Source organism: Kogia breviceps, chromosome 7, assembly GCF_026419965.1.
Source record: "Kogia breviceps isolate mKogBre1 chromosome 7, mKogBre1 haplotype 1, whole genome shotgun sequence".
Classification (NCBI taxonomy): Eukaryota; Metazoa; Chordata; class Mammalia; order Artiodactyla; family Physeteridae; genus Kogia; species Kogia breviceps.
Window position 1 is genome coordinate 10899538 of NC_081316.1, and position 22458 is coordinate 10921995.

General features: G+C 46.7%; 4 protein-coding genes across 7 annotated transcripts in view; 3 read left to right on the forward strand and 1 right to left on the reverse strand.

Moving 5' to 3' along the window:
- Positions 1 to 39: 39 nt before the first annotated feature.
- On the forward strand, positions 40 to 8616 carry TMX2 (thioredoxin related transmembrane protein 2). Of its 2 annotated transcripts, XM_059070526.2 has the most exons (9): positions 711 to 821; positions 1635 to 1714; positions 5174 to 5234; positions 5478 to 5591; positions 5858 to 5934; positions 6168 to 6274; positions 6453 to 6518; positions 6598 to 6727; positions 7736 to 8616. In XM_059070526.2, the coding sequence occupies exons 3-9, from the start codon at positions 5192 to 5194 to the stop codon at positions 7880 to 7882; spliced, it is 684 nt and encodes a 227-aa protein (XP_058926509.1). In that variant the 5' UTR covers positions 711 to 821; positions 1635 to 1714; positions 5174 to 5191; the 3' UTR covers positions 7883 to 8616. The 2 variants fall into 2 exon arrangements, with proteins under 2 accessions (XP_058926508.1, XP_058926509.1); XM_059070525.2 differs by lacking the exons at positions 711 to 821; positions 1635 to 1714 and adding an exon at positions 40 to 525.
- Positions 8614 to 10760, forward strand: SELENOH (selenoprotein H). Its single transcript, XM_059070559.2, has 4 exons — positions 8614 to 9304; positions 9393 to 9538; positions 9675 to 9805; positions 10580 to 10760. The coding sequence occupies exons 1-3, from the start codon at positions 9183 to 9185 to the stop codon at positions 9773 to 9775; spliced, it is 369 nt and encodes a 122-aa protein (XP_058926542.1). The 5' UTR covers positions 8614 to 9182; the 3' UTR covers positions 9776 to 9805; positions 10580 to 10760.
- Positions 10761 to 11515: 755 nt separating this feature from the next.
- Positions 11516 to 18904, reverse strand: BTBD18 (BTB domain containing 18). Of its 2 annotated transcripts, XM_067037284.1 has the most exons (5): positions 17933 to 18904; positions 17690 to 17765; positions 17366 to 17520; positions 16613 to 16777; positions 11516 to 13593 (listed from the first exon to the last, which is right to left on the reverse strand). In XM_067037284.1, exons 4-5 carry the CDS (start codon positions 16734 to 16736, stop codon positions 11525 to 11527), a joined length of 2193 nt encoding a protein of 730 aa, XP_066893385.1. In that variant the 5' UTR covers positions 16737 to 16777; positions 17366 to 17520; positions 17690 to 17765; positions 17933 to 18904; the 3' UTR covers positions 11516 to 11524. The 2 variants fall into 2 exon arrangements, with proteins under 2 accessions (XP_066893385.1, XP_066893386.1); XM_067037285.1 differs by lacking the exon at positions 17933 to 18904 and having other exon boundaries at positions 17366 to 17765.
- A 210-nt stretch (positions 18905 to 19114) lies between these two features.
- Positions 19115 to 22458, forward strand: part of CTNND1 (catenin delta 1) — a 52307-nt gene continuing 48963 nt past the window's right edge. Inside the window, exon 1 of one of the 2 annotated variants that reach the window (XM_067037279.1) lies at positions 19115 to 19336. The gene's annotated coding sequence lies outside the window, so the exon portion shown is untranslated. The remainder of the gene's footprint in view (positions 19337 to 22458) is intronic. The other variant, XM_067037273.1, reaches the window with a different exon arrangement.

A 22458-nucleotide genomic window follows, 5' to 3' on the forward strand; every position in this document is an offset into this window, starting at 1 on the left:
TCGGGCCCTGCCTACCCTCTTCCGGTAGCTACTTCCGGCGCCTTCAGAGAACCTTCCGGAAGTATTACCTACCTTTATTAAATTCTCCTCCCACCTCCGTTCGCCACAGTCGTATATTCAATAATATGACACTTAGAAAAAGCGACAGCTAGGTTAGTCAGTAAAGTATCAAATCCCTTTCTCAGTTTTTACCTGCCGTAGAGGCCAACAGAGGTCTAATTCCGGGTCCAGAGGCGGTGCATCCGACACTGGGCCCAATGGAAGCCTCAGTGGTGGGAGAGGCGGGACCAGACCTACGGACGCCGAAGAGCGGTCGGCGCCCCAAGGGCCGGAAAGATGGCGGTCCTGGCTCCTTTAATTGCTCTAGTGTATTCGGTGCCGCGACTTTCACGATGGCTGGCCCGACCTTACTACTTTCTGTCAGCCCTGCTCTCTGCTGCCTTTCTACTCGTGAGGAAGCTGCCCCCCGTCTGCCACAGTCTCCCTACGCAACGCGAAGACGGTAACCCGTGTGACTTTGACTGGGTGAGCGACCCCCGCCTTAGGACCCCGCGACCTTGACTGTCCCTGCCCCTGCCCCTGTGATTGCATCCAGGGGCCCCGAGGTTTACCTTTTTGAGAAAATCTGAGGTTCCGAGCCTCTGGCGGACTTAACAGACCTTTAGGAGTGTAAGGCGTGGATCGTCATCGAGCCTAAATCTCTTGTTTAGGATGGGAAAACATCCGGTTAGCCTGCACAACAGCCTAAGTCTTCTGCCTTTTGAGTCCAAGCTCCTTTCCATCTCACAATTCATACTCGACAACAGACCTACCCAAACTAGGCAAGTACACTGTTTTCCAGTGCTGCTCATTATGTAAAGCCTTTTGAGGAACCAGTGAGTTAAACAAGGCAAGTAGTATTCTCGTTTTATGGATGAAGAAATTGATCCAGGCGTGGTAAGGTGACTTGTCCAAAGTCACACAACTAGTGAGTGACTAGGACTTGAAACCACTCTTCGGCCATGGTACCAGCACGCTCTATCAGCCATTGCTTACTTCAGTTAACAATTACTGAGTGAGGACTGTTAATGCTAGGCACTGTGCTGCATCCTGGGGATGTAAAAATGAATAAAGTTGTTGGGGCTGTTGAAATGGAATTGTAAAAAGTACACTGCAGAGAAGTCTATCTCAAGCCTCTTGCAGTACTCCCCGAGCTGGAGTGGAGGGGCCACTCAGAAAAATAAGTTGAAGCTCTCTGACCTCTGCTGTATAGCCGCATCTGTGTTCTGAGAAAGGAGGATCACCGGAGTTTTTGTCCTTTTTTCAAGACCCCAAAATGAGTCTTGACCTTTAACAGAACCCACTTCCTTACTTTTATTCTCCACCCCTTGTTTACTTTTTCATACTTCCTCTGTCCTTTCGCAGTGTTATTAATTAGCTCAAATGTAGGCATGCTACCTCAGAAGATTCTATTTTTATCTATACCACTTTAACCAAAATGAGACTCAAACATATAATAACGATTTTACTAAAAGGAGGGACCTTTTATACAATAAATTTCTCTGTATACTCTTGTCTTAATTATGTGCAAAAATACTGTAAGGTTTTATATTTTCATATTACTCTGTTATGTTTTTTGTTTTTAAACTATGTAGGGTTTATGGCCAGTGTTTGTTTTCCTGGAAAATCTGTGTTTTGCTGATTTACCTTGGTGATTTGGAAGTTAGAATATAAGGTAAATAATGTTAGCAATAACAGGTAAACTTCAAAATTTTAGTGGCTTAACAGAATAAAAGCTTATTTCTATTTTATTAAGTAAAAAGAAAGAATCAAGTATTTTGCTTTTCCTTTATATGCTGTCAGTAACCAAATAATTGCTATAGGAAAATTTGAGCTAATACAGAAGGAGTGATAGCACTTAAAAGTTATGTAGCATTCTCTAATGAAATAATAAATCTAGACAATGATCATCTAAAGCCATCAGATGAAAGGTTGCTATGTCCTCTGAAGTGATTCAGTAGGGGGTACCTAGTACCTCCTATGATGTATTTTTGGCAAAAGATTTGGATTTCATTGTATTCACATCTCTAGATTTCATTACCATTTTACAAGAAATATGGGAAATAGAGGATCATCATCGTCAGAACACATACCATGAATATGCAAGCAGCCAAATCCAAGAAAGTTAGAAAACTGACCGTGCAAATGACTCAAGGTCTTCAACAGATAAATAGCCTGGGGTAAAAAGGAAGAGCAGGTATCCTTTAGAGATTAAAGAAGACCAAAGAAACACCTTGGCCAAATGCAGTTTGTGGTTCTTGCTTGCTTGTTCCTGATTTGAACAAAGAACTGTACAAAGGTGTACAAAATCTAATACTTCGTTCTTTGAATTTGAATAAGGGCCAGGTGTTAGATAACAATAAGTAATTGTTAATTTTGTTGGGTATGATAATGGTATTTTGGTTTGCTTTAAAAAAGTTCTTGGGACTTACCTGGTGGCGCAGTGGTTAAGAATCCACGAGCCAGGGCTTCCCTGGTGGCGCAGTGGTTGAGAATCCGCCTGCCGATGTAGGAGACACGGGTTCGTGCCCCGGTCCGGGAAGATCCCACATGCCGCGGAGCAACTAAGCCCGTGAGCCATGGCCGCTAGGCCTGCGCGTCCGGAGCCTGTGCTCCGCAACGGGAGAGGCCACAACAGTGAGAGGCCCGCATACCGCAAAAAAAAAAAAAAAAAAAAAAGAATCCACGAGCCAATGCAGGCGACACGGGTTCGATCCCTGGTCCGGGAAGATCCCACATGCCGTGGAGCAGCTAAGCCTGTGCACCACAACTACTGAGCCCACATGCCACAACTACTGAAGCCTGCATGCCACAACTACTAAAGCCCCTAGAGCCTGTGCTCCACAACAAGAGAAGCCACCGCGATGAGAAGCCCATGCACTGCAACGAAGAGTGGCCCCCACTTGCTGCAACTAGAGAAAGCGCATGCGCAGCAATGAAGACCCAATGCAGCCAAAAATAAATAAATTAATGAATAAAAATTCTTTTTAAAAAGTTCTTATCCGTAAGCAATACATACTGAAGTATTTACAGGTGAAATGATATAGTTGGAATTTGCTTTAAGTTTCTCCAGCAAAAGAAATGGGTAGCATAGATGAAATTGAACCATATTGGCAAAATATTACTATTGAAGTTGAGTAATAGGGGTTTATTAAGGTATTGTAGGGGTCAGAAAAGAATTTTCCCATTACCCTTCTGAGGTCTTGCCTGAGACCCCCTAATAAAAGACAGATTAAAGACAATTAAAATACAAACAAGTTTATTAACATGTATAACTTGTACACAGGGAGATACCCAGGGAAAAATCAGTAACTCAAAGAGGTGGCTTCCAGCTTATATGGCATCTTCAACAAAGAACAATAAGTTTGTGGAGAAATGACAGGATGAAGGAAAGAGTTTTAGGCTTGCACAAGTAGAAAACCGTGGAAAGGTAAACTAATGGTAGATAAAGGCTAGTTTGTTATGTAGATTCCTCTGGTGCTGTCTCCAGGCTGATAGGGTCTAAAGTTATCTCCCCTGATTAGTTTTGTCCTTGGTAGAGGGTTGGAGGGGCACCTTTGAGAATTTATGTCCTACCTTTTGACAAATAGGTAGAAGGCACGGAGCTTTTCTTTATTCTACTTCTGAATTGCCTTTAGACTCAAAGTAATCCTTATGTCAAAGTGGCATATTTTGGGGTAGCATATTTTGCTACCCTCAGTATCCTCTCTGCTTTTGTGTATGTTTGAAAATTTCCTTAATAGAAAGTTTGAAAACAATGAATAAACAAGTGAACAACCAAGGGGGCTCAGGTTTATATAGTTATTCTGCAACCCTGTCTCATGCTGTCTTCAACTGATGGCCTTAAGATCATCCCAGCATCATAAAGCCAGCAGATGAAGAAAGCAAGCTGGACCACAAGGGCATACACACCCTTTCTTAACCACCTGGGCACAGAAGTGGCACGTCACTTCCATTCACATTCCATTTAGGCGTACTAGTCACACGGTTCTCCCTAGATGCAAGGAGGGGGTCTATCTGCAGTATGCCCAGGAGAAAAAGGAAATAAGGTTTGGAGTATACATGGCCAGTCTTTACCACAGACCCTTTCTCTATCTTTAGAGTATATTCCTTTTAGTCCTGTCTCTGGTCTCCTGATCGGCCATACTTCCCTTTTTAAATTCATCTTTCCATGATTATAAGTGCAAATTCTAATCCAGCTTCATTCTTGAAAACTCTTCCTAATTTCTACTCGGATGTAATATTTAGTAACATCTGTCACATTCCCTACCCCCCACTTTACATGTCCATTTCTAAATCCAGTCAGTTGCTTTTTGTTGGAGATTGAGGCTAAAAACCTAAGTCCCTGATTGCTAGCTGTAAATGGCAGTTAATTGGTTCTGTCTGAAGTAAAGATCTGGATCCCTGTATTATAAACAGAAAGGTATGGAGAGCCTCAGACCCTCCCCCTATACTTTTTCTCACAAAGTCCTTGTTATTCTTCATTGCAGTCTTTACTCTTTGAAATTATGTCATGTTTATCGTCTGTCTCATTCACAGGGAGCTTACATTTTAGAAGGTGAGAAAGAACAACAGTAAGCCAAGGGTACTGAAAACGATCTTTGAGAGCTTTGAAAGGCCTCCTTCAGCTCTCAAATTATATTAAAGGTGCATGGAGTATCACTATGAATATTAGGTGGAGAGAAATGATTTAACTTAAAACAAATGGAATAACCGTATGTTGTATTAATGGAATACTACTGAGAAAGTTTACCTGGAAAAGTTTTATTTTACCAGGGCCACACTGAGTTGATTGTAATATCTACAGTTTTATACCATATACTTTATATAACTCTTTGATACTCATCTTATTTAATCCTCACGGCACCATTTTGAAATCTTCAGTCAAAGAAACCAAAGCTCAGAGGTTAAGTGCTTTGCTGAAGGGCACCAGCCAGTTTGTGGCAGGGATAGAACTGGAATCTAGACCTCCTGACTGGTGTTTTCCCCACTACACCTTAGCTGATTCCAGTTATTTCTCTATTGTTACCGTTCCCAGTGTGGATCTCTGTTGGTTTTTATTACATATTTGGCTCCCTTGCTCACCCAAATCGTTTCTGCTCATGGCATTCCTGTCACTCTGATTCTGTTCCAGAGAGAAGTAGAGATCCTGATGTTCCTCAGTGCCATTGTAATGATGAAGAACCGCAGATCCAGTAAGTGTAGCCTGCTTCTCTGTCTCTCAAGATTAGGACTGGTGACCTCTGAGGTGCTTTCATCCATGTTATGAGAGGGGCGTTATTTGGTGAACTTGTCCCTCATTCTGTGCCAAGGCTAAATTTGATCTTGGACTTTTATCCTCTTCCCCCTCTCCCATTTCAAAGTACTCCAGGAAGAGGGGCAAATAATAGGTCATAGGAGCATGCAGCCCAGCCTGACCTGTGACATCTCTGTTTCAGTCACCGTGGAGCAACATATCGGCAACATCTTCATGTTTAGTAAAGTGGCCAATGCAATTCTTTTCTTCCGCCTGGATATTCGCGTGGGCCTGCTTTATCTCACACTCTGCATAGGTAAGGAGCCGCAAGACTTGGTTGTGGGAACCAAATTCCATCCCCAAACCAGGTTCTTCATAACCTTCTGCCATATCTTATACCTAATTAATTATGTGTGAGCCTCAGATGATAAGAATCTACAGAGATTTTAAGAGGAAGGGAATGTGTCTGCGTATGTCCACAAAATGCACTCTTTGGTGCTTGAAATCTTTGAGTTGCTTTGAAAGTAAATCCCCTGCCCAAGGCCTCATATGTTTCCTGTGACAACTTTTTTCTGTGTTTAGTGTTCCTGATGACATGCAAACCCCCATTGTATATGGGCCCTGAGTACATCAAGTACTTCAATGATAAAACCATTGATGTGAGTACTCTTTCTCCCTCTGTTTCTTGGGTCCCTTGTGGGTGATTTTGTAGTTGTGCTCTCTACTCACTAGGAGGAACAACAGTGCTTCAGAATGGAAGTCAAGGGCACTCGTTCACTGTGGGATCTAGAGGAGAGGTATAGGGAAGCCAGGATGAGGAATTAGGTGCTACGGTCTGAATCTTTCCAGGAGCCTGTGTAATCCGGTTCACTGTTTGTTCTCTGTGTGACAGGAAGAGCTGGAGCAGGACAAGAGGGTCACTTGGATCGTGGAGTTCTTTGCCAATTGGTCTAATGACTGCCAGTCATTTGCTCCTATCTACGCTGATCTCTCCCTCAAGTGAGTAGGACAAAGGGAGGGATGACGGAAATTATACCTTCCCTCTCATTGTTTTTGGCCTTGATTTTTGCATATAGCAACCAAAGGCACTCCCACCCCCACCCCCAAATATCTGTACTTCTACTTCATTGATTCATTCTCTCTTCTTTCACCATGTTAAATAATATATTCTTCTCAGGTACAGCTGTACAGGGCTAAATTTTGGGAAGGTGGACGTTGGACGCTACACTGATGTTAGTACACGGTATGTAAGGGCCCGGGCAGGGGGTCATTCAGAGTGATGTACACAGATGCATTTACAGAGTACCTTCTGGGCCCTGTAGGTACAAAGTGAGCATGTCACCCCTCACCAAGCAGCTCCCTACCCTGATCCTATTCCAAGGTGGAAAGGAGGTCATGCGGCGGCCGCAGATTGACAAAAAAGGACGAGCTGTCTCTTGGACTTTCTCTGAGGTATATGAAAGAGTGGGCAAGTTTTGGAGGAGGGTGTGGAACAGTAGGTAGGTTTTAGAGCCCAACCTGGGTTTAATTCCTAGTTCTGCTACTTGCCCATAAGCTTTGAGAGTGTGGACTAGTTATTAGACCTCATTCATTAATTCACTTGGCAGATTTATACTGTTTCTTCATGTGCCAGACATGCTAGTACTGGGCAACAATTATTTGTTAAGGTTTAGTCTCAATGGCTCTTGTACCTATAGTCTTTTTCCTTGGCAGTATATTGGAGATGGTAGCACTTGGCTCACAGGTTCTGTTTTGCAGGGTACATTAAATAATGTGACCATAATTCTTGGAACAGTGACCGGCACATCATACGTGAATATTAGTTGACTTTTCCAGGTACCCAAAAAAGGACTGCTGGGCTAGATTCCTGTCCTGTGCTTCCTCCTTTCCTAGACTGTGTCTAAATACAATTGACCCTTGAACAAATGGGTTAGAACTGTGTGGGTCCACTTACGTGGACATCTTTCAATAGTAATTACAGCACTACACGATCCATGAGGTTGGTTGAAGCCGCTGCACGTGTGGAACCACGGATTCAGAGGAACTGTGGATATGGAAGGCTGACTATAAGTTATAGGTGGATTTTTTTTTTTTTTTTTTTTTTTTTTTTTTTTTTTTTTTTTTTTTTTTTGCGGTACGCGGGCCTCTCACTGCTGTGGCCTCTCCCGTTGCGGAGCACAGGCTCCGGACGTGCAGGCTCAGCGGCCACGGCTCATGGGCCCAGCCGCTCCACGGCATGTGGGATCTTCCCGGACCGGGGCACGAACCCGTGTCCCCTGCATTGGCAGGCGGACTCTCAACCACTGCCCCACCAGGGAAGCCCTATAGGTGGATTTTTGACTGCCAGAAGGGTTGGTGCCTGTAACCCCACACCTTTGTTTAAGGGTCAACTGTACTTACTTCCCAGACATAACACCCCCTTCCAACCTGAACCCTGTTTTGTGCACCTCTTTTGCGCAGGAGAATGTGATCCGAGAATTCAACTTGAATGAGCTATATCAACGGGCCAAGAAGCTATCAAAGGCTGGAGATAATGTCCCCGAGGAGCACCCCGTGGCCCCAGTGCCCACTGCAGTGCCAGATGAGGGGAGCAGGCAGGACAGATAGGACCCCTGCCTTCACTACTTCCTCTCCTGTCAGTCCCAGGCACCTCTGAGGCCCTGCCCTTTCTGTAGCCACAAGCATTGCCTGAGGCCTTGGCCGTTTTTTTTTTTATGTTTTCGTGTTTGGCTCTGCCTAGGAGGGGCAGGATATTGCTTCTGATTTTTAAGAGGCGTCCAGGGAAATGACAGGTATCCTCCAGGAAGGCCTCTACTACTGTGGTGTGCTGTCTCACCGGAAGGAGGGAAAGATGTTATATGGTGGAGCGGGAGATGCTTTCCTTCCAAGCTTGGGCCAGTGTGTCAACTGCTGTGTGCTGCCCACACCTCCATCACACTCTGGTTTCATTATTCCTCATAGTGGAGATACACAGCCTGCTTAGATTAGATTAAACCCTAACATAACAGGCCAGGATGCAGAGTTCGTGCTAAGATTTTTTCCCTTAAGACTCTTGCTTCTTTAAGCCCTTTTGGCTTGGTCTGTGGCCTATATTTGAAAAGTATAAGCCTGTCACTGGTCCCAAGGAGAAACCTTTAACCACAGAGTTTTCTCATTGAAGATAGTATTGAATAATCTCCCTATTTTATGGAGATTGGGAGGAAGGGGAATAGAAGTTTGAGACTTCCTTTGTGTGCTGGGCCCTAGAGGAGAAAGCCCCTGGGCAGGGTCTCACCCTCATATGTCCTCCCCACACCCAGCTGATGGTTTTCCATAATAAAGAGACTGGGATTTACTTTTGATTGTGCCTTTGTGTGTTATTCATGTATTAGAAAAGCCAGGCAACTGCAGAGGAGTTGTCCATCTTAATTTCAAAGGGCATCCTGATCAGTTTCACCAAATGCTGTACCTCGGTCCCCACGATTGCAGAGAGCTGGAGAAGGTTTAGATTCCCTAACCCTAGAGTTAAATTGTCTTGGTTTGGGATTGGTCCGCGGCTCCCCGGAAGGAGGTTTTGGGTAGGGATCGTGATGCACACCATTTAGCTGGTCGCACGGTTACAGAAAAGCCTGTGTGAAGCCAGGCTTGTTGTCTGAGCTGCCCGCCCCCCCCATGCACTGGTGGTTCGGTCTGGAGCCTACCTCCCCTGTCTCTGCGTGCAGAGTGGCTCTGCCCGAAGGCCCCGCCCCTAGGCCAAGTGTGCGCCCAGCGCCACGCTTTCTGCAGTTTAAGAGAGGTTTTGTTTGGAGAGCTGAGTGAGTGGGTTGCGGTTTGGATCTTGGAGCTTGGCTGGCCTCTCCTCGGTGGCCGTGTCTCCACCCTGTTCCCGCCCCAGGTCGGCTTGGTTCCCAGCCGGGCTCCAGGCGCCATGGCTTCCCGCGGGAGGAAGCGGAAGGCCGAGGCGGCGCTGGCCGCAGCGGCCGAGAAGCGGGAGAAACCGGCTAGCAGCCAGAAGGGAGTGGAGGAGGCGAGCGTCGTTATCGAGCATTGGTGAGGGGGTCTGGGGGAGTAATGGGGGGCGGGCAAGGGTGCCGCAGACCAAGGGTCCCAGTCTCTGACCTCCCCCATCTCTCCTTAGCATGAGCTGACGCGTCTACGGGCGCAACGCCGCGGCCCTGAGCCAGGCGCTGCGCCTGGAGGCCCCGGATCTTCCAGTGAAGGTGAACCCTGCCAAGCCCCGGAGGGGCAGCTTCGAGGTGACACTGCTGCGACCCGACGGCAGCAGTGAGTGAGGGCCGGGGCGTTGGGGGGCATGGATCCGAGGCGAGGAAGCGCGGGTCCCAAGCCGCCGCCACCTGATGGTTTCGGGGACTTGCTCGTGGATTCCAAAGTAATTTCGCTTCACGTGGACTTTTCCCAGGTGCGGAGCTCTGGACTGGGATTAAGAAGGGGCCCCCACGCAAACTCAAGTTCCCTGAGCCTCAAGAGGTGGTGAAGGAGCTGAAGAAGTACCTTTCGTAGGGAGGTTTGGGCAGAAGTCTTCACGCTGAGGTTTGAAATGGGAAATGGGGGAGAGTGGAGTGATCTTAGTGTGGCTATTGGCGAAGCAGCCCCTACTGTTAAACCCCTTATTTCACACAGGACGTACATTTTCATAACTCCTTTCTGCTCTCAGGATTTCCTCTAGTGGGAATACCTTTTCCCCTTACTGGTGGGAAAAACTGAAGTCCGCAAAAAATGATTTCCATCCAGTGTGCCCTTCGCTAATAACTCCATGTTTCATTTCATTGTCTTTGAGCTGAGTCGTGGAATACCAATGGTAATGTAAATGATTATAAAAATGCAAATTGTGTCCCTAGAGGATGCAGTTAATTGTTGCCCTTGGGGTGTAAACCAGTTTTATATATTTGTTTAAAAAAAACTCATTTTCCTGTAAATCCCACGTATTTATTGGGGATTCCCGTATTTATTGGTAAGAGTTATGATTCTCCCTTTTCCTGATTATATCTTTGTGTAACTTAAAGTATGCCTACTCCTGCCCTCTTGTGTTCTCTGTTACCGGTATGTTGTTTCTGTTACCAACCCCCGTAATAACCCTGCACTGTAGTACTCTCGCTCCTGGTCACAGGATTTGACCTTGCCTTTATCCCTAGTGCTTCATAGAGTGCTTTGGCATGTTGTCAGGCACTTGATACGTTTGAGTGAGATGTGGGGGGAGGATGCAGTCCTTGAGCTCTCCTGGGTTTGTGGGTTCAAGGGAGGAGGGCTGGCTATATGACTGCCTGGAGCCCTTCTCTAACTTTTTTCCCACTCTCATTTTCACAGCCTCTGTCCCTGGTGATGTTGGAGCATTTATGACGGGACATGGCCAAACTTCAGTCATGTGCCTGAAGCTGTGGTTTCTTCTCCAGAAACGGTGGCTCAGTTGTGAGGCAATCCTCTAGTAAGGCACTGAAAAGTTCTTGGATTGGTTTAATAAAAATTAAAGTATTTGAGTTTGATATAACCTATGAGTAATGAAGTAAAACTTAATCTTATGGTAAGGGATGCCCTAAGCCAGCCTTATGGGATTGGTCCCCCTTGCGTTTTTCATAGCCTAAGGTCACCAGTTAACCTGGAACGCCTGTGGTCCCTGTTAAAGCATGTGAAATACTTGTAAAAATTATGGGGAAAAACTAAATAACTTCTTTTTAAAAAAGCAGCTGTATCTTTTTCAACTCACTTCTCCGAAGTGATGATGGAAGTACATCTTCCTGGCCCCTGTGGAGGTTCTGGCCAGACTAACCATACTGGCAGTGACTAAGCCACGCACATTAGGTACATCCTGTCACTCCCACCCACTCAGTGTTCCATCCCAGCATTGCTTCACAGCTCCTTCTGGAACACTTTCTCTCCCACAGAACCCCCACCACAGAGGGCTGGTCTTTCTCAGCTCTGCCCGAATCAGTTATTAGATGCCTCTTGACCTGGGAGACCTGGCTTTGGCTGTTACCTATGACCCACTAGAGTTGTGACACACAGTTTATTGTTTCACTTGTTTGTCACTAACTGCAAAATAGATTATAAAGAGGTAGGGTGGTTCAAGTTCATAATTTTCTACTCATGGAACGATTTTTGCCTGCCTCCAAAAGCCTGGGGAGGGAAGGAAAGCTGGGGGTATTTCTGCCTCTTGTGCTAAGAGGACAGGGCATGTGCTAGCCTGCCCGTGTACCTTCTGTTAGCCAACACTTCCCACCCTCCCAGTCCCTCTAACCTGCCCTCCCCACTCCGCTACGTGAGTATGTCCACCTCTGTTTCTGACTCTGAGGAAGGGTCGGGCCATACGGAGGGAATACTCGTGGGCACAGTCCCCTCTGACATCGAGTCCACCACATCAATCTCTTCCTCTTCAGGGCTAGCAGGAAGTGGATCCAACAACTCAGAGTTGCCAGATCCCTCCTTGCTTGCCTCTGGAGCAGGGTATAATACTCCATCCGTAGTTAGGGACACTTCCAGCCCAGTCTCCACCCAGTTTGAACAGGGAGGTGACAGGTCCCCGTAGGACCTTTGGGGAGGGTCAAGGGAGTTGATGTGGAGAAGTTTGTCTCTCTGACCATCCAGTGGCTGGGAGCTGGGAATTTCCAGGTCTGGAGTCCAAGAGCCTCCCACTGAAAGCACCTCCCCTTCACTCACCTCAGAGGGCATGACAAGGGGGCTACAGGGTTCAATTGGCTCTTTGTTCTCAGAGGGCATAACAAGGGGGCTAAAAGGCTCAACTGGCCCTTTGTTCTCACCAGCAGGTTCCTTTTCCAGTCCTGTGATTTCCCTGGGCCAGAGCTCCACATCTGGCAAACACCATTCTTCCCCTTCAATCCAGTTCTTTCCTGTTTCTGTCAGATGATAACTAGGGGTCCTGCAGCCCTCCGCCCGGGGACTCTCCAGAGACCCTATGGGTGGCTCGATGTCTGAGCCACAGAGCATGAAGTCCAGGATTTCCTCCAGCTCACTGGTGGCAGCAGCACTCGTGATTCGGTACTCCTCGGCTTCACACGGCTGCCCGAGCAGGGCTGGGTCAAACGCATAGGGCTCTCCGCAGTCGGTATCCAATCCCGGTTCCTTCCCTATCAGCCCTGGACTGGACCCAAACTCGGACTTCACCACTGGGTTGTCTGGGGAGTGGCTAGCGGAGAGCAGAATGTCCTGTAGCCTGGAGCCCGTGGGGGAGTCCTCACACAGGTCTGTCCCAGCAGATGTCATTTCCTGCTCGTTACCTGGGGACGGCCGAGTCCCTGGGGGCTCTTCCGAGTCTTCAGGTTCTGGGACCTGAGGGCTGTCTGGAGAGTTTTTGAGGGGAGGCTCTTGAACCACCTCCCAACAGGTCCCGTTGACAATCTTGCGAAGTTTCACTCTGCCAACCTGCCCCTCCCCCGCAGAGTTTGAGTTCGGTGCCCTGACTTCAGGGCTCCGCTTCTTGTTCCCACCCGACTTTCCAAGACCAGATTGGCTTGGGGTGCTCTGGAGAGGACTAGTTCGCCCTGTTTTCTGCTTGTCCGCTGGCGCTGCTTCCTTATTTATACTCTTCTGCCGCCAAAGACGCCGGCCAGGGGCTGGGGGTACTGAGCTGGGTCCACTTAAGAGGCTGGCAGGCTTGGATGTACAGACATCAGGAGACAGCTTTGAGCGGCTCAGCCTTATCTTCCTGGGCAACAGTCGCTTGTCCACAGAGGGGTACAAGCTGGGTGGGGAAAGTGCTGTAGGACCAAGGGCAGGGTAACTTTTGTTCTCTTTAGGTCCCTGACTGTGGCTCGATGGGGAAGAGCTTTTCTCTTGCGGAGTTGGGCAGGCTCTGGCCTTCCTCTTGAGCAGAAGAGTGCCCGACAAGTTCTCTGTGTTCTGTCGGTGGTTCTTCTCCTGGGGCCCCTCCTCCTTCCCCGGGGACTTCAATCTCACTGCCCCAAGAGGACAGGGAGTCTGGGTAACAGGCAGTGGAGTTCGAGGGCGGCGGATGGATGCCACCACCCTGGTGGAGATGGGAGCAGCACTTGGAGGTTGTAGGCACTCCCTGTTCAGTCTTCGACCCTGAGGGGCCTTCACCAACTTCCCACCCTCTAGCTGAAGGGATTCTAGCTCAGAGACACGGAGCTGGCGGGCAGCAGAGAGCACATCCTGGGCTTCTTCTCGAGACACTTCCATCTCTGAGGTGTACAGGAAGTCCACCAGCTTCCTGAGTGTCCTGATCTTCAGGCCGCCCAGCTCGAGCACCACCTTGCGTCCCTGAGCCGGCCTCTCCCGCTCCAGGCGCTCTGTGAAGAAGGGGCTGCAGGCGGAAAGGATGCAGCAGTGGGCTGGGACGGCCTCACCTGGAGGGAAACCCAAACACTTTGTTACCTGTCTCATGCCGACGGGCAGGTGCATGGGTTAAGCACAGACATTACTACCTAGACACGCTGCCTCTTCTCTGTTTCCCTCCACAGAAGTTGAAGTGGAAGGATAAATTTATTTCTTCTGCCTGCCTGGAACATTCTGCCATTACCTAGCTAACTTAGTTTTTACCTATTTTAGGCTTTCAGAAAGCCTTCCCCCACCCTACCCCCTGTCTGGGTTAGGTGCTCTGCAGCTATCATAGCATTCAGCTATCTGCGCTGTAATTGTGCATCTCCCTCACTAAACTGTAAGCTCTGTGAGGACAGAGACCCTGTCTGTCTTGCTCACTGAAGTATATAGCCAGTGCTTGACACAAAGTAGGGGATCAAATACTTGCCGAGTAAATGTTTTTGACTCACACAAGAGTTTAAAACTTTGTATAGAAGCTGCTTGTGATCTACCGGAAAGATCATGAGCTCTGGACATGGATAATCAGGGCTCAGTTCTCTCCTGAGCTCTCTCCACGGCCTGGTATCCACTGTCCTGAACAACCTTCTCATTTTATGGGCACTTCATGGGCAATTTCCATCTCCCCGATGGCTTCAGTTACCAAAGGCTTGCTGACGATTCCCAGATTCTACATCTGCCCAGGCTTCCTTTCTGAGATACTAAGCATGCCGTAGCCTGCATGACTACATGGAGGCCCCCCAAGTACCTCCAATGCAACCTTCCTAGAAAGTGAACTCATCACTCCCCACACTCCAAAACTTCCCAAGTTTTACTTCAAAATAAGATAGCACATTCATCCAATTGCCCAGGCCTGAAAACCAGAAGTCATATTTGATTCTTTTTTCTCTTACCCATTGCATCTAGTCAAACATTAAGTTTTTTAAAAAAAGCTAATACTTCTTGAGTCCTTATTATGTGCCAGGCATCTAAGGATTTTAGCAGCATTAATTCATTTAATCTTCACTGCAACCTTGTGGGGTAGCTGTCATTACAGATGAGTGAACTGTGACATAGTGAAGTAACATGCCCACAATGAACAGTTAAGGAGCAGGGACAAGATTTGAACCCAGGGCTACAGTCTATGCTCTTAACTGCAGCAAGTTTTGTAAATTCTCTTGAATAGCTCATAAACTATATATTTCTTTCTATTCTCAGTGCCTTAGTTCAAGCCACCACTCCCTCTCTCCTGGATTCCAAAATAGCCTCCTATCTGGGCTCAATAACAATCTAATAATTCTCATTGCAGCCCGAGTGCTGTTTCTAAAAGTTAGGACCTCCTTGAAACCTTTAAATACATTTCCCAGTGTTCTGAGGATAAGACCAGCTTCCTTGGTATAACACTTCAGACCTGCTGATCTCTCTAGCCACACCTCTGATCAATACACTTATAGTCTGCTCTAGCCATAATGAACCACTCGCAAATCCCTGGTCACCTGTGTACATCTCTGTACGTGCTGTTTTCTCTGCCTGGGAAAATCTTACCCCATTTCCTCCTACGTCTATGTGTCCTTCACAACTCACCTATGGGGTTATTTTATTTATTTATTTTTAACAGCTGATTTTTTTTTTAATTTATTTTTTGGGTCTTCGTTGCTGCGCGTGGGCTTTTCTCTAGTTGTGGTGAGCGGCGGCTACTCTTCGTTGCGGCGTGCGGGCTTCTCACTGCGGTGGCTTCTCTTGTGAAGGATGGGCTCTAGGTGCACCGGCTTCAGTAGTTGTGGTGTGTGGGCTCAGCAGTTGTGGCTTGCGGGCTCTAGAGCTCAGGCTCAGTAGTTGTGGTGCACAGGCTTAGTTGCTTCACAGCATGTGTGATCTTCCAGGACCAGGGCTCGAACCCGTGTCCCCTACATTGGCAGGCAGATTCTTAACCACCACGCCACGGGGGAAGTCCCCTATGGGGTTATTTCCTCCAAGAAATTCTCCCTAACACCCATCCCCCAACCTACTCAAGTCTGCGAAGGATGCTCCTCTTCTGTGCTCCTGTATCAGCTTATACTTACCCCAATGTTATTTATTATACTGCTCAGTTATCTGGATGCACTGGTTATTTGAACGTCTCCCCTTTACGTGGTTTCCTTACGAGGATGGACTTATCTTCATATATACTATATGCCATGCTAGTAAAGTACATTAGCGTACACCAGGCAGTTGATACTTTTTATGTTTATTTTGAATTAAGGAATGCATCCCAACTCTGCACTTCCTAAGAGAACCAATAGACAAGTTACTTAACTCCCTAGGCCTCAATTCACTCATCTGTGCTGCTGGAACCATGTAACATTCCACATCTCACAAGGCTGTTATAAGAATCAAATGAGACACTGAACTGTGCTATATGTACTCTGCAAACTGTAGAGTGTTACACAGTGTTGGCTGTCATAATCCTTTTTGATAAATGAAGAAAGTGAACTGGAAAGAGGTGAAGTTACTTGCTCGTTTGTTACTGTTAGTAACAAAACTAGGACTTAAACTCGGACTCCTAGTCTTAGGCCTTTTACACTATACCAGGCTGTACCTCAAGCTGATTTAACATTTCAAGTGTAAAGGGAAGGGGTGGAAATAAGCTATACGATTTTAGGTTTAACAACAAAACAATAAACGCCATCCATTTGAAGACAAGGAAAAAGGAAAATATGTAATAGTATCATTTAAGTAAGTATCTAATACTTACATTGTGCTTAGTTCATTAAAAGTACTGTTCTAAGTGCTTTACGTATGTTAACTCAATGTTCACAACCATCCCGCTACGGTGTATCCATGTTTTACCGAATTGCTACGCTTACAAAACTTTATAATTAGTTTCATTTTTGAAGAGAAGGAGCATAATCTCACTTTCACTCATTGAAAAATGTACCTGTCCTAGAAACAGCTCTTTAGCAAACAGCTTACAGGACTCAAAGGCAACAATTACATACTTTCCTGGTTTTGTCCTTCACTGCTTGGCCCTGAAGTCATTTTCTCTTAGTCTATGGTGATTTTTCAGTTGAGCCCCTACTAGTCTCTTACCTTCTGCCTGCAGAAGGACATCGCAGAACACACCACTCTGTTGCTGGTGATGAAGCTGCAGAAAAGCTAGCCGGAGGAACCGGGGATTCCTGTATAGGATTTTGGGACTGGCAGGAGAGCACATGTTGGTCTCTTAACAAACCTAGGTTTTCATGGATCAGATTCCTGTAGGTGAAATAATACCTTTCAGAAGCACGATTACACCTTTTCTTTTTTTGTCTTTGAAATGACAGGGAAATTTTGAAAGTGGGAGATGAAAGCATGAATTGAGGAACCATAAGCCCAGGAATTGTGCCAAGGGTATCTTAAGAAAGAATATCCTAGTGGTTACAGGTGAGAGCTCAGAAACAGCCTAGGTTTGAATCTCAGCTCTGTTATTTATTAGCTTAGCTGTATAATTTCAGGCAAATGACCTAACTTCTCTGAGTCTTAACTTTTCTCATCTAGGAAGTGGGAATTATAACAGTACTGTACTTACCTCGTAAGGCTGTTTTAGAGATTTAATGAGTCAGTTTTACCAAACTGCTTAGTACTGTGAGTGTCTGGCGCAGAACTAGCACTCCAAAAATGGAGTTGTTGTTATCCTTAAACCTTCCTCCTTCACATTGCCAGAAACTCAGCTCCTGTGGTGCTCACTACTCATATTCTTCCCGGGCACCACATTTCTGAGTTTCATGGGTATACTTCCCCAATGTAACACGTTTTAACAGAACTCTAAGGAGTAGTAAATGACCTCTAGGAAGTCGTACACACCTTCTCTTCTCTGAGCTCACTCTATCACGCTAACCAGCAGAGGGCGCACAGTAGAGCAGAGAAGCTGCTGGGCTTGGCGGGAAGGTCTCTCAGAGCAGTAAGAATATTGCCACCGTGGGTTCAGATGTTCTTGACCGAAGTGAGCCTGATTCCACCTGGAAATTGGCAAAGAATCTGGCCTTTAGGTTTGTCGATCTGGTCAGTTCTCTGGCTAACACTAAAGCAAGGATAATTAAGCGTTCTACCCCTCCCAACACAAGCTGGGTATTCTGACTTCAGGCTCACTACGTTTCCAGCTTTTCGCACTGAGGCCCCCACACTCACTGCACAGCCGGTGCCCCTTCCCTGGCACGCAGCTTTCTGTCAGGTGGCACTGAAGCTCCAAACAGTTCACGTCAAACTATCCGGAAAGAAAAGAGTGGAAAGGTAAATGAAGAAACTGTAGGCTCAATTCCATCCCAGCCAGAGAGATGGGGATGGAGGATGGCAGCTGTTGCAAGGGCCCAGAGGTAGGCCCTGGGGAAGCTTCCCAATCCACCAGCACTGGGCCTTGTCCCCAGACCCAACCTGGAAGAGCTCTGCGGCAGGAGGTGCTCCTGCTGTGTCCTCTCCGTGCTTGGGTCCTCGGTCCAGCCTGCCTTGCTTCCTCCCAAGGTCCAGGCTCGCGCGGGACGGGGCTGGGGGTGGGGGTGGGGTTTAGCAAAGCTGCACAACGTCCTGAGGGTTCTCCCCGTCCAGAACCAAGGGAATCGGGGTTGGCAGGGAAAAGCAGGGCTTCAGGGAAGGCCCTGCAAAGCTGGGCGCCTCGGCCCAACTCCTTTGAAGAAAGAGCTCTCGGCGCAAAGATTTCTGGGAATGGAGCGTGGGTATCCCGGAGGCCCTAATTCAAGGCTCACCCAACACCGTCACCTCCGGCCGCACGGGCTTTGCAGCCACTCCCTGGTGCCCTCGTCCTGCCGCAGGCCCGGGGATCCTTATGCACTGGGAAGTGTTGACAGCGAGGGCCTGAGGCCATGCGGCCGGCGCCACACACCCGGCGCAACCTTTCCGCTCACCGCACGTCGCGGTCCCGACGTCCTTCCTCCTCCCCCTGCTCGCGGGCTTACGTCTGCCCGAATACGTTATCCCCATTGGCCGAGGCTCCCCAAAGAGCCAATCACAGGGCGAGAAGGGCTTTGGGCGGGAGGCTAAGTCTCGAGGGACTTGGAGGCTGCGGGAAGGCGGTAGGGCTGCAGGAGGAAGGGGGAAGGGCCCGCTCGGAAGAAATTCTTCTGGAAGCCGGCCTCGTCCTCTGTACCCGATGAAAACACACGGAAGAGAGGCTCAGGACTCCCAACAGGGCAGGCCCCAAGGTGGTAGAAGGGCATCTGCGGCTTCCCTTTGAGGAGGCTGCGAATGGCCTCGGCCCCACCAAGAGCACCCCAGGCGTAATGGAGGAGAAGGCCTCTGGATGGCTCCAGTCGCACCTTGTCCCCCATGTCTCTCTCTAGATGTCTCCTAAGGCCAGGAATGTTCTGGAACAAGGTCCTCGGGCTAGTTTCTGAATTCAAGTTTTTCACAGATTCCACTCCAGCCCCACATCTCGGAGACCTCGTGACCCAGGGGGTGGCAGAACTTTCCGTCTGGAGGGGGTCACCGGTGTTGATTTCCTTCGCACACTTCCCGGCTGGAAACAGCTGTTCTCAGGGATGATATCAAAAATTAAAAGATCTCGAGATTAAACATTTAGAGAGAATGCCAAGCCACTTTAGAAATCTGGACAGCTGCTCGCTCCCCTGTGCGCGTTAGGACCCGGGTCCCGGCTTCGGGTGCCTGGTGATGTCCAGCGCTGGACGGAGCCGGCTGAATCCAACGCCACTGGGGACAAAGTGTGGTGAATTCGCCCGGATCAGCCCCCGCGGAGGCCAACTGGAGGCAGAAAGGACGATGTCTAAGAGAAGGGGAACCTGCCCACGGACAAAACGTAGAGGGGTGAGTAGTACAGGGCGCTCAAGTGTATTTTTATTGATATTTTACACCTTTTCAAAAAGGATTTGAGGTGGTTGATTGAAATATGGGGGGTGGGGGTGGATTTCCAAGTCACGTAATATTTTCCCTAGTTTGAGGTTCCTGCTCTTAAGACGAAGAAAGAAACAAGGAACAGAAGACATTTTTGGTTGCCGTCATATTTTGAAGAGGTAGCAATTCGTGAAAGGACATAAAACTTAGAAGAAGGACAGGTTTTAGATGTTGTCAGAACACACACACACACACACACAAAGCGAGCAAGCAAGGAAAAAAAGGCAGAACAGTACTTGTTCACGCATCTGTTACTGTGGAATCAAGACTAGATTACACAGGTGCAATACCATTATAGGTGATTCTTTGGGGTTGTAAAGAAAGTATAAGTAATACAACCCCTCATGAATATATTGTTATCAGGATTAGATTAATTTTCAAGAGGTAGCGAGGACTCACTTCTCGGTTTTATGTTTGTTTGTTTTTAATCCAATTTTAGTTAAATCTTTTGTTAGTAGATTTTCTAAAGGGAATGATAAATGGCCATCCTACGCAGGGCTTCAAAAATGACAAACTTTGGATGGTAGTGTGTTGTCATCAGAGGGTAGAAAGGAGTAAAAATGTTTTGTTTTCCTTTGTATGGATAGCCAGTGTATTTTTGGAGTTGGATTTTTAAAAATTTATTCTCCTTGGCATTTATAGTTTTAGTCTGTTTTAGAAGTAGAGCCATCACAGTGCTCTACCCTACATAATAATTTTAACACTTCCTTTTTAAGTATAATTTTATTTCACGGCTCTTCCCTAATCTTTCACCATTTTATGGTATCTTTTCTTTGTGTGTATGTGGTGATGGTTGTTGGTGGAGCACTCTTTGAGAGTTGTAAGAGTGAGCACTGACTGTAGTCTTCCATGCATAAAAAACAAAACGAAGCAAAACCAAAAAGCAAAAAAGGAAAGAAAAAAAAGCCCCAAACAAAAAGAACCCTGTATCTCTGAACACATCCTCAATCCATTGACTTCTCTCCATTTTTACTGCTACCACTGTAGTCAACTCCATATCACTGCAACTTGATCTTCAAACTAATTTCCTTGCTTTCACTCCTGCCCCTACTTGTAAAAATTATTATTTTTTAAAAAATTTTTTATTTATTTTTGGCTGTGTCGGGTCTTCATTGCTGCACACGGGCTTCTCATTGTGTTGGCTCCTCTTGTTGCGGAGCACTGGCTCTCGGTGCACGGGCTTCAGTAGTTGTGGCTCACGGGCTCAGTAGTTGTGGCGCACGGGCTTAGTTGCTCCGCGGCATGTGGGATCTTCCCAGACCAGGGCTTGAACCCGTGTCCCCTGCATTGGCGGGCGGACTCTTAACCACTGCACCACCAGCGAAGTCCTCTTGCCCCTACTTTAATCCATTTGTCACATAAGCAGCCAGATTTTTTCCAAATGTGGACTGGATTATGTCATTCTGCTGTTTAAAATCCCCACAGGCTTTCTTCTACCTAAGAATAAAATCAAAACTCCTTTCTCTAACCTATAGAACCCTTCATATTCTGATTCCCACCTATCCCTCCCTCCTCATTTCCAACATGCTCTGCTGGATCCAGTATGTTTCAGCCCCACACTTTAGGGCTTTGGCATTAGTAGTTGCCATTGCTTATATTTTCTCATGGTTGGCTGCTTCTTACCATTCAGATTTCAACTTAAATGTCACCTGTCCAGAGAGACTGTCCATGACATCCAGTCTAGAACAAGCCCCAAGTCATTCTCATCAGTCTGTTTTAATCTCTGCATAATGTTCCATCTGACATCTTATCTGTTAATCTTCTGTAACCGCACTCCCCCCCACGCCAACTAGAATGTAAACTTGAGAGCAGGACACTTGTCTATTTCATTATCCTTGACGTCTGGAAGAGTGGGATGCTGCTCAAAATAACCCAGAAGGAACTAGTCTTTTTTCTGTTCACTGAGTATAAACAGTTTTTCCCTCAGTGAATATTAATCCTTGTGATTCTTTATTTGGATGGAGATGGCTGTTTGAGATAAATTTAAAATTTAACAACTTTTTCACCACTGAGTTAACTTTTTTGACTTGTATATAATTTTATTTTGAATGTTATCCACAAATTCATTAATGTTAAATGGCTTGTCCAGGCTTATATAACTAGTAAGCCAACAGACTTCATTCATTTATTCATCTGTTGCTAAATATGAGATACAAGGCTGAGCTCTGGGGATACACCATACACTAGAGGGACATTTTTTATGCCTTCATGGAGGTTATCTTCTGGTGGGGGAGACAGGAACACACACACACACATACATACACACGAAAAAAGGAAGGCAAAATACTTGCAAGTTAGTGGTGGTGTGAAGGAAACAAGACTAATCCATCTCTAGAAAATCATAGCATATTCTAGATAATGGCTCTGATCTAGGAACCAGTGAATCAACAAACATATGTGTTGATTGTTTTCCTTTGACAATCATCTTTGGCTTTTTTTTTTCATCTTTGGCTTTTAAACTTGCTATGTAGGACTAGGAATAGATGGAAAGTAGAGGTAGAAGATGTGATAAGGTAATTGGAAAAGATTCTTAGACAATGAGAGTTAAAGGCTGTTTGTTTCTCTGTCAAATGTATTCATTTCCTATTCTATTATAGTTTGTTTAAGCCCCATCAGACAAGTGCTGTGATGTCTGTTATATCTTCCAGCACTTCTGAGAGAAGTCCTTTTTGGCCACATTAGACCAAATATGAGGGTATATGAGACCATAGACCAAATATGAGGGGGTGGATAACGACCAGATAAACCTGATTAGAAGGGCACTTTCATCCTGAGGAGGAGCGGAATTCCAGTTTAGAAAGATAAGGAAAGGTCAGATTATGGTTAATAAGTGTTACTTTAATGTGTTGGATGAATAGATATGGCATCTTGAAAACAGAGGAGGAACTTGGCCTTTATCCCGACCACAGTTGAGTGTCACGTAATGGAAAGCGCATGGGCCTTGGAGTCAGACTGATGAGAGGCTTACCCCTTAGCCAGATGAGCTCAGGTCAGTGTCTTAACCTTGCTGAGCCTTGTCTCTAAACAGTGGTGAT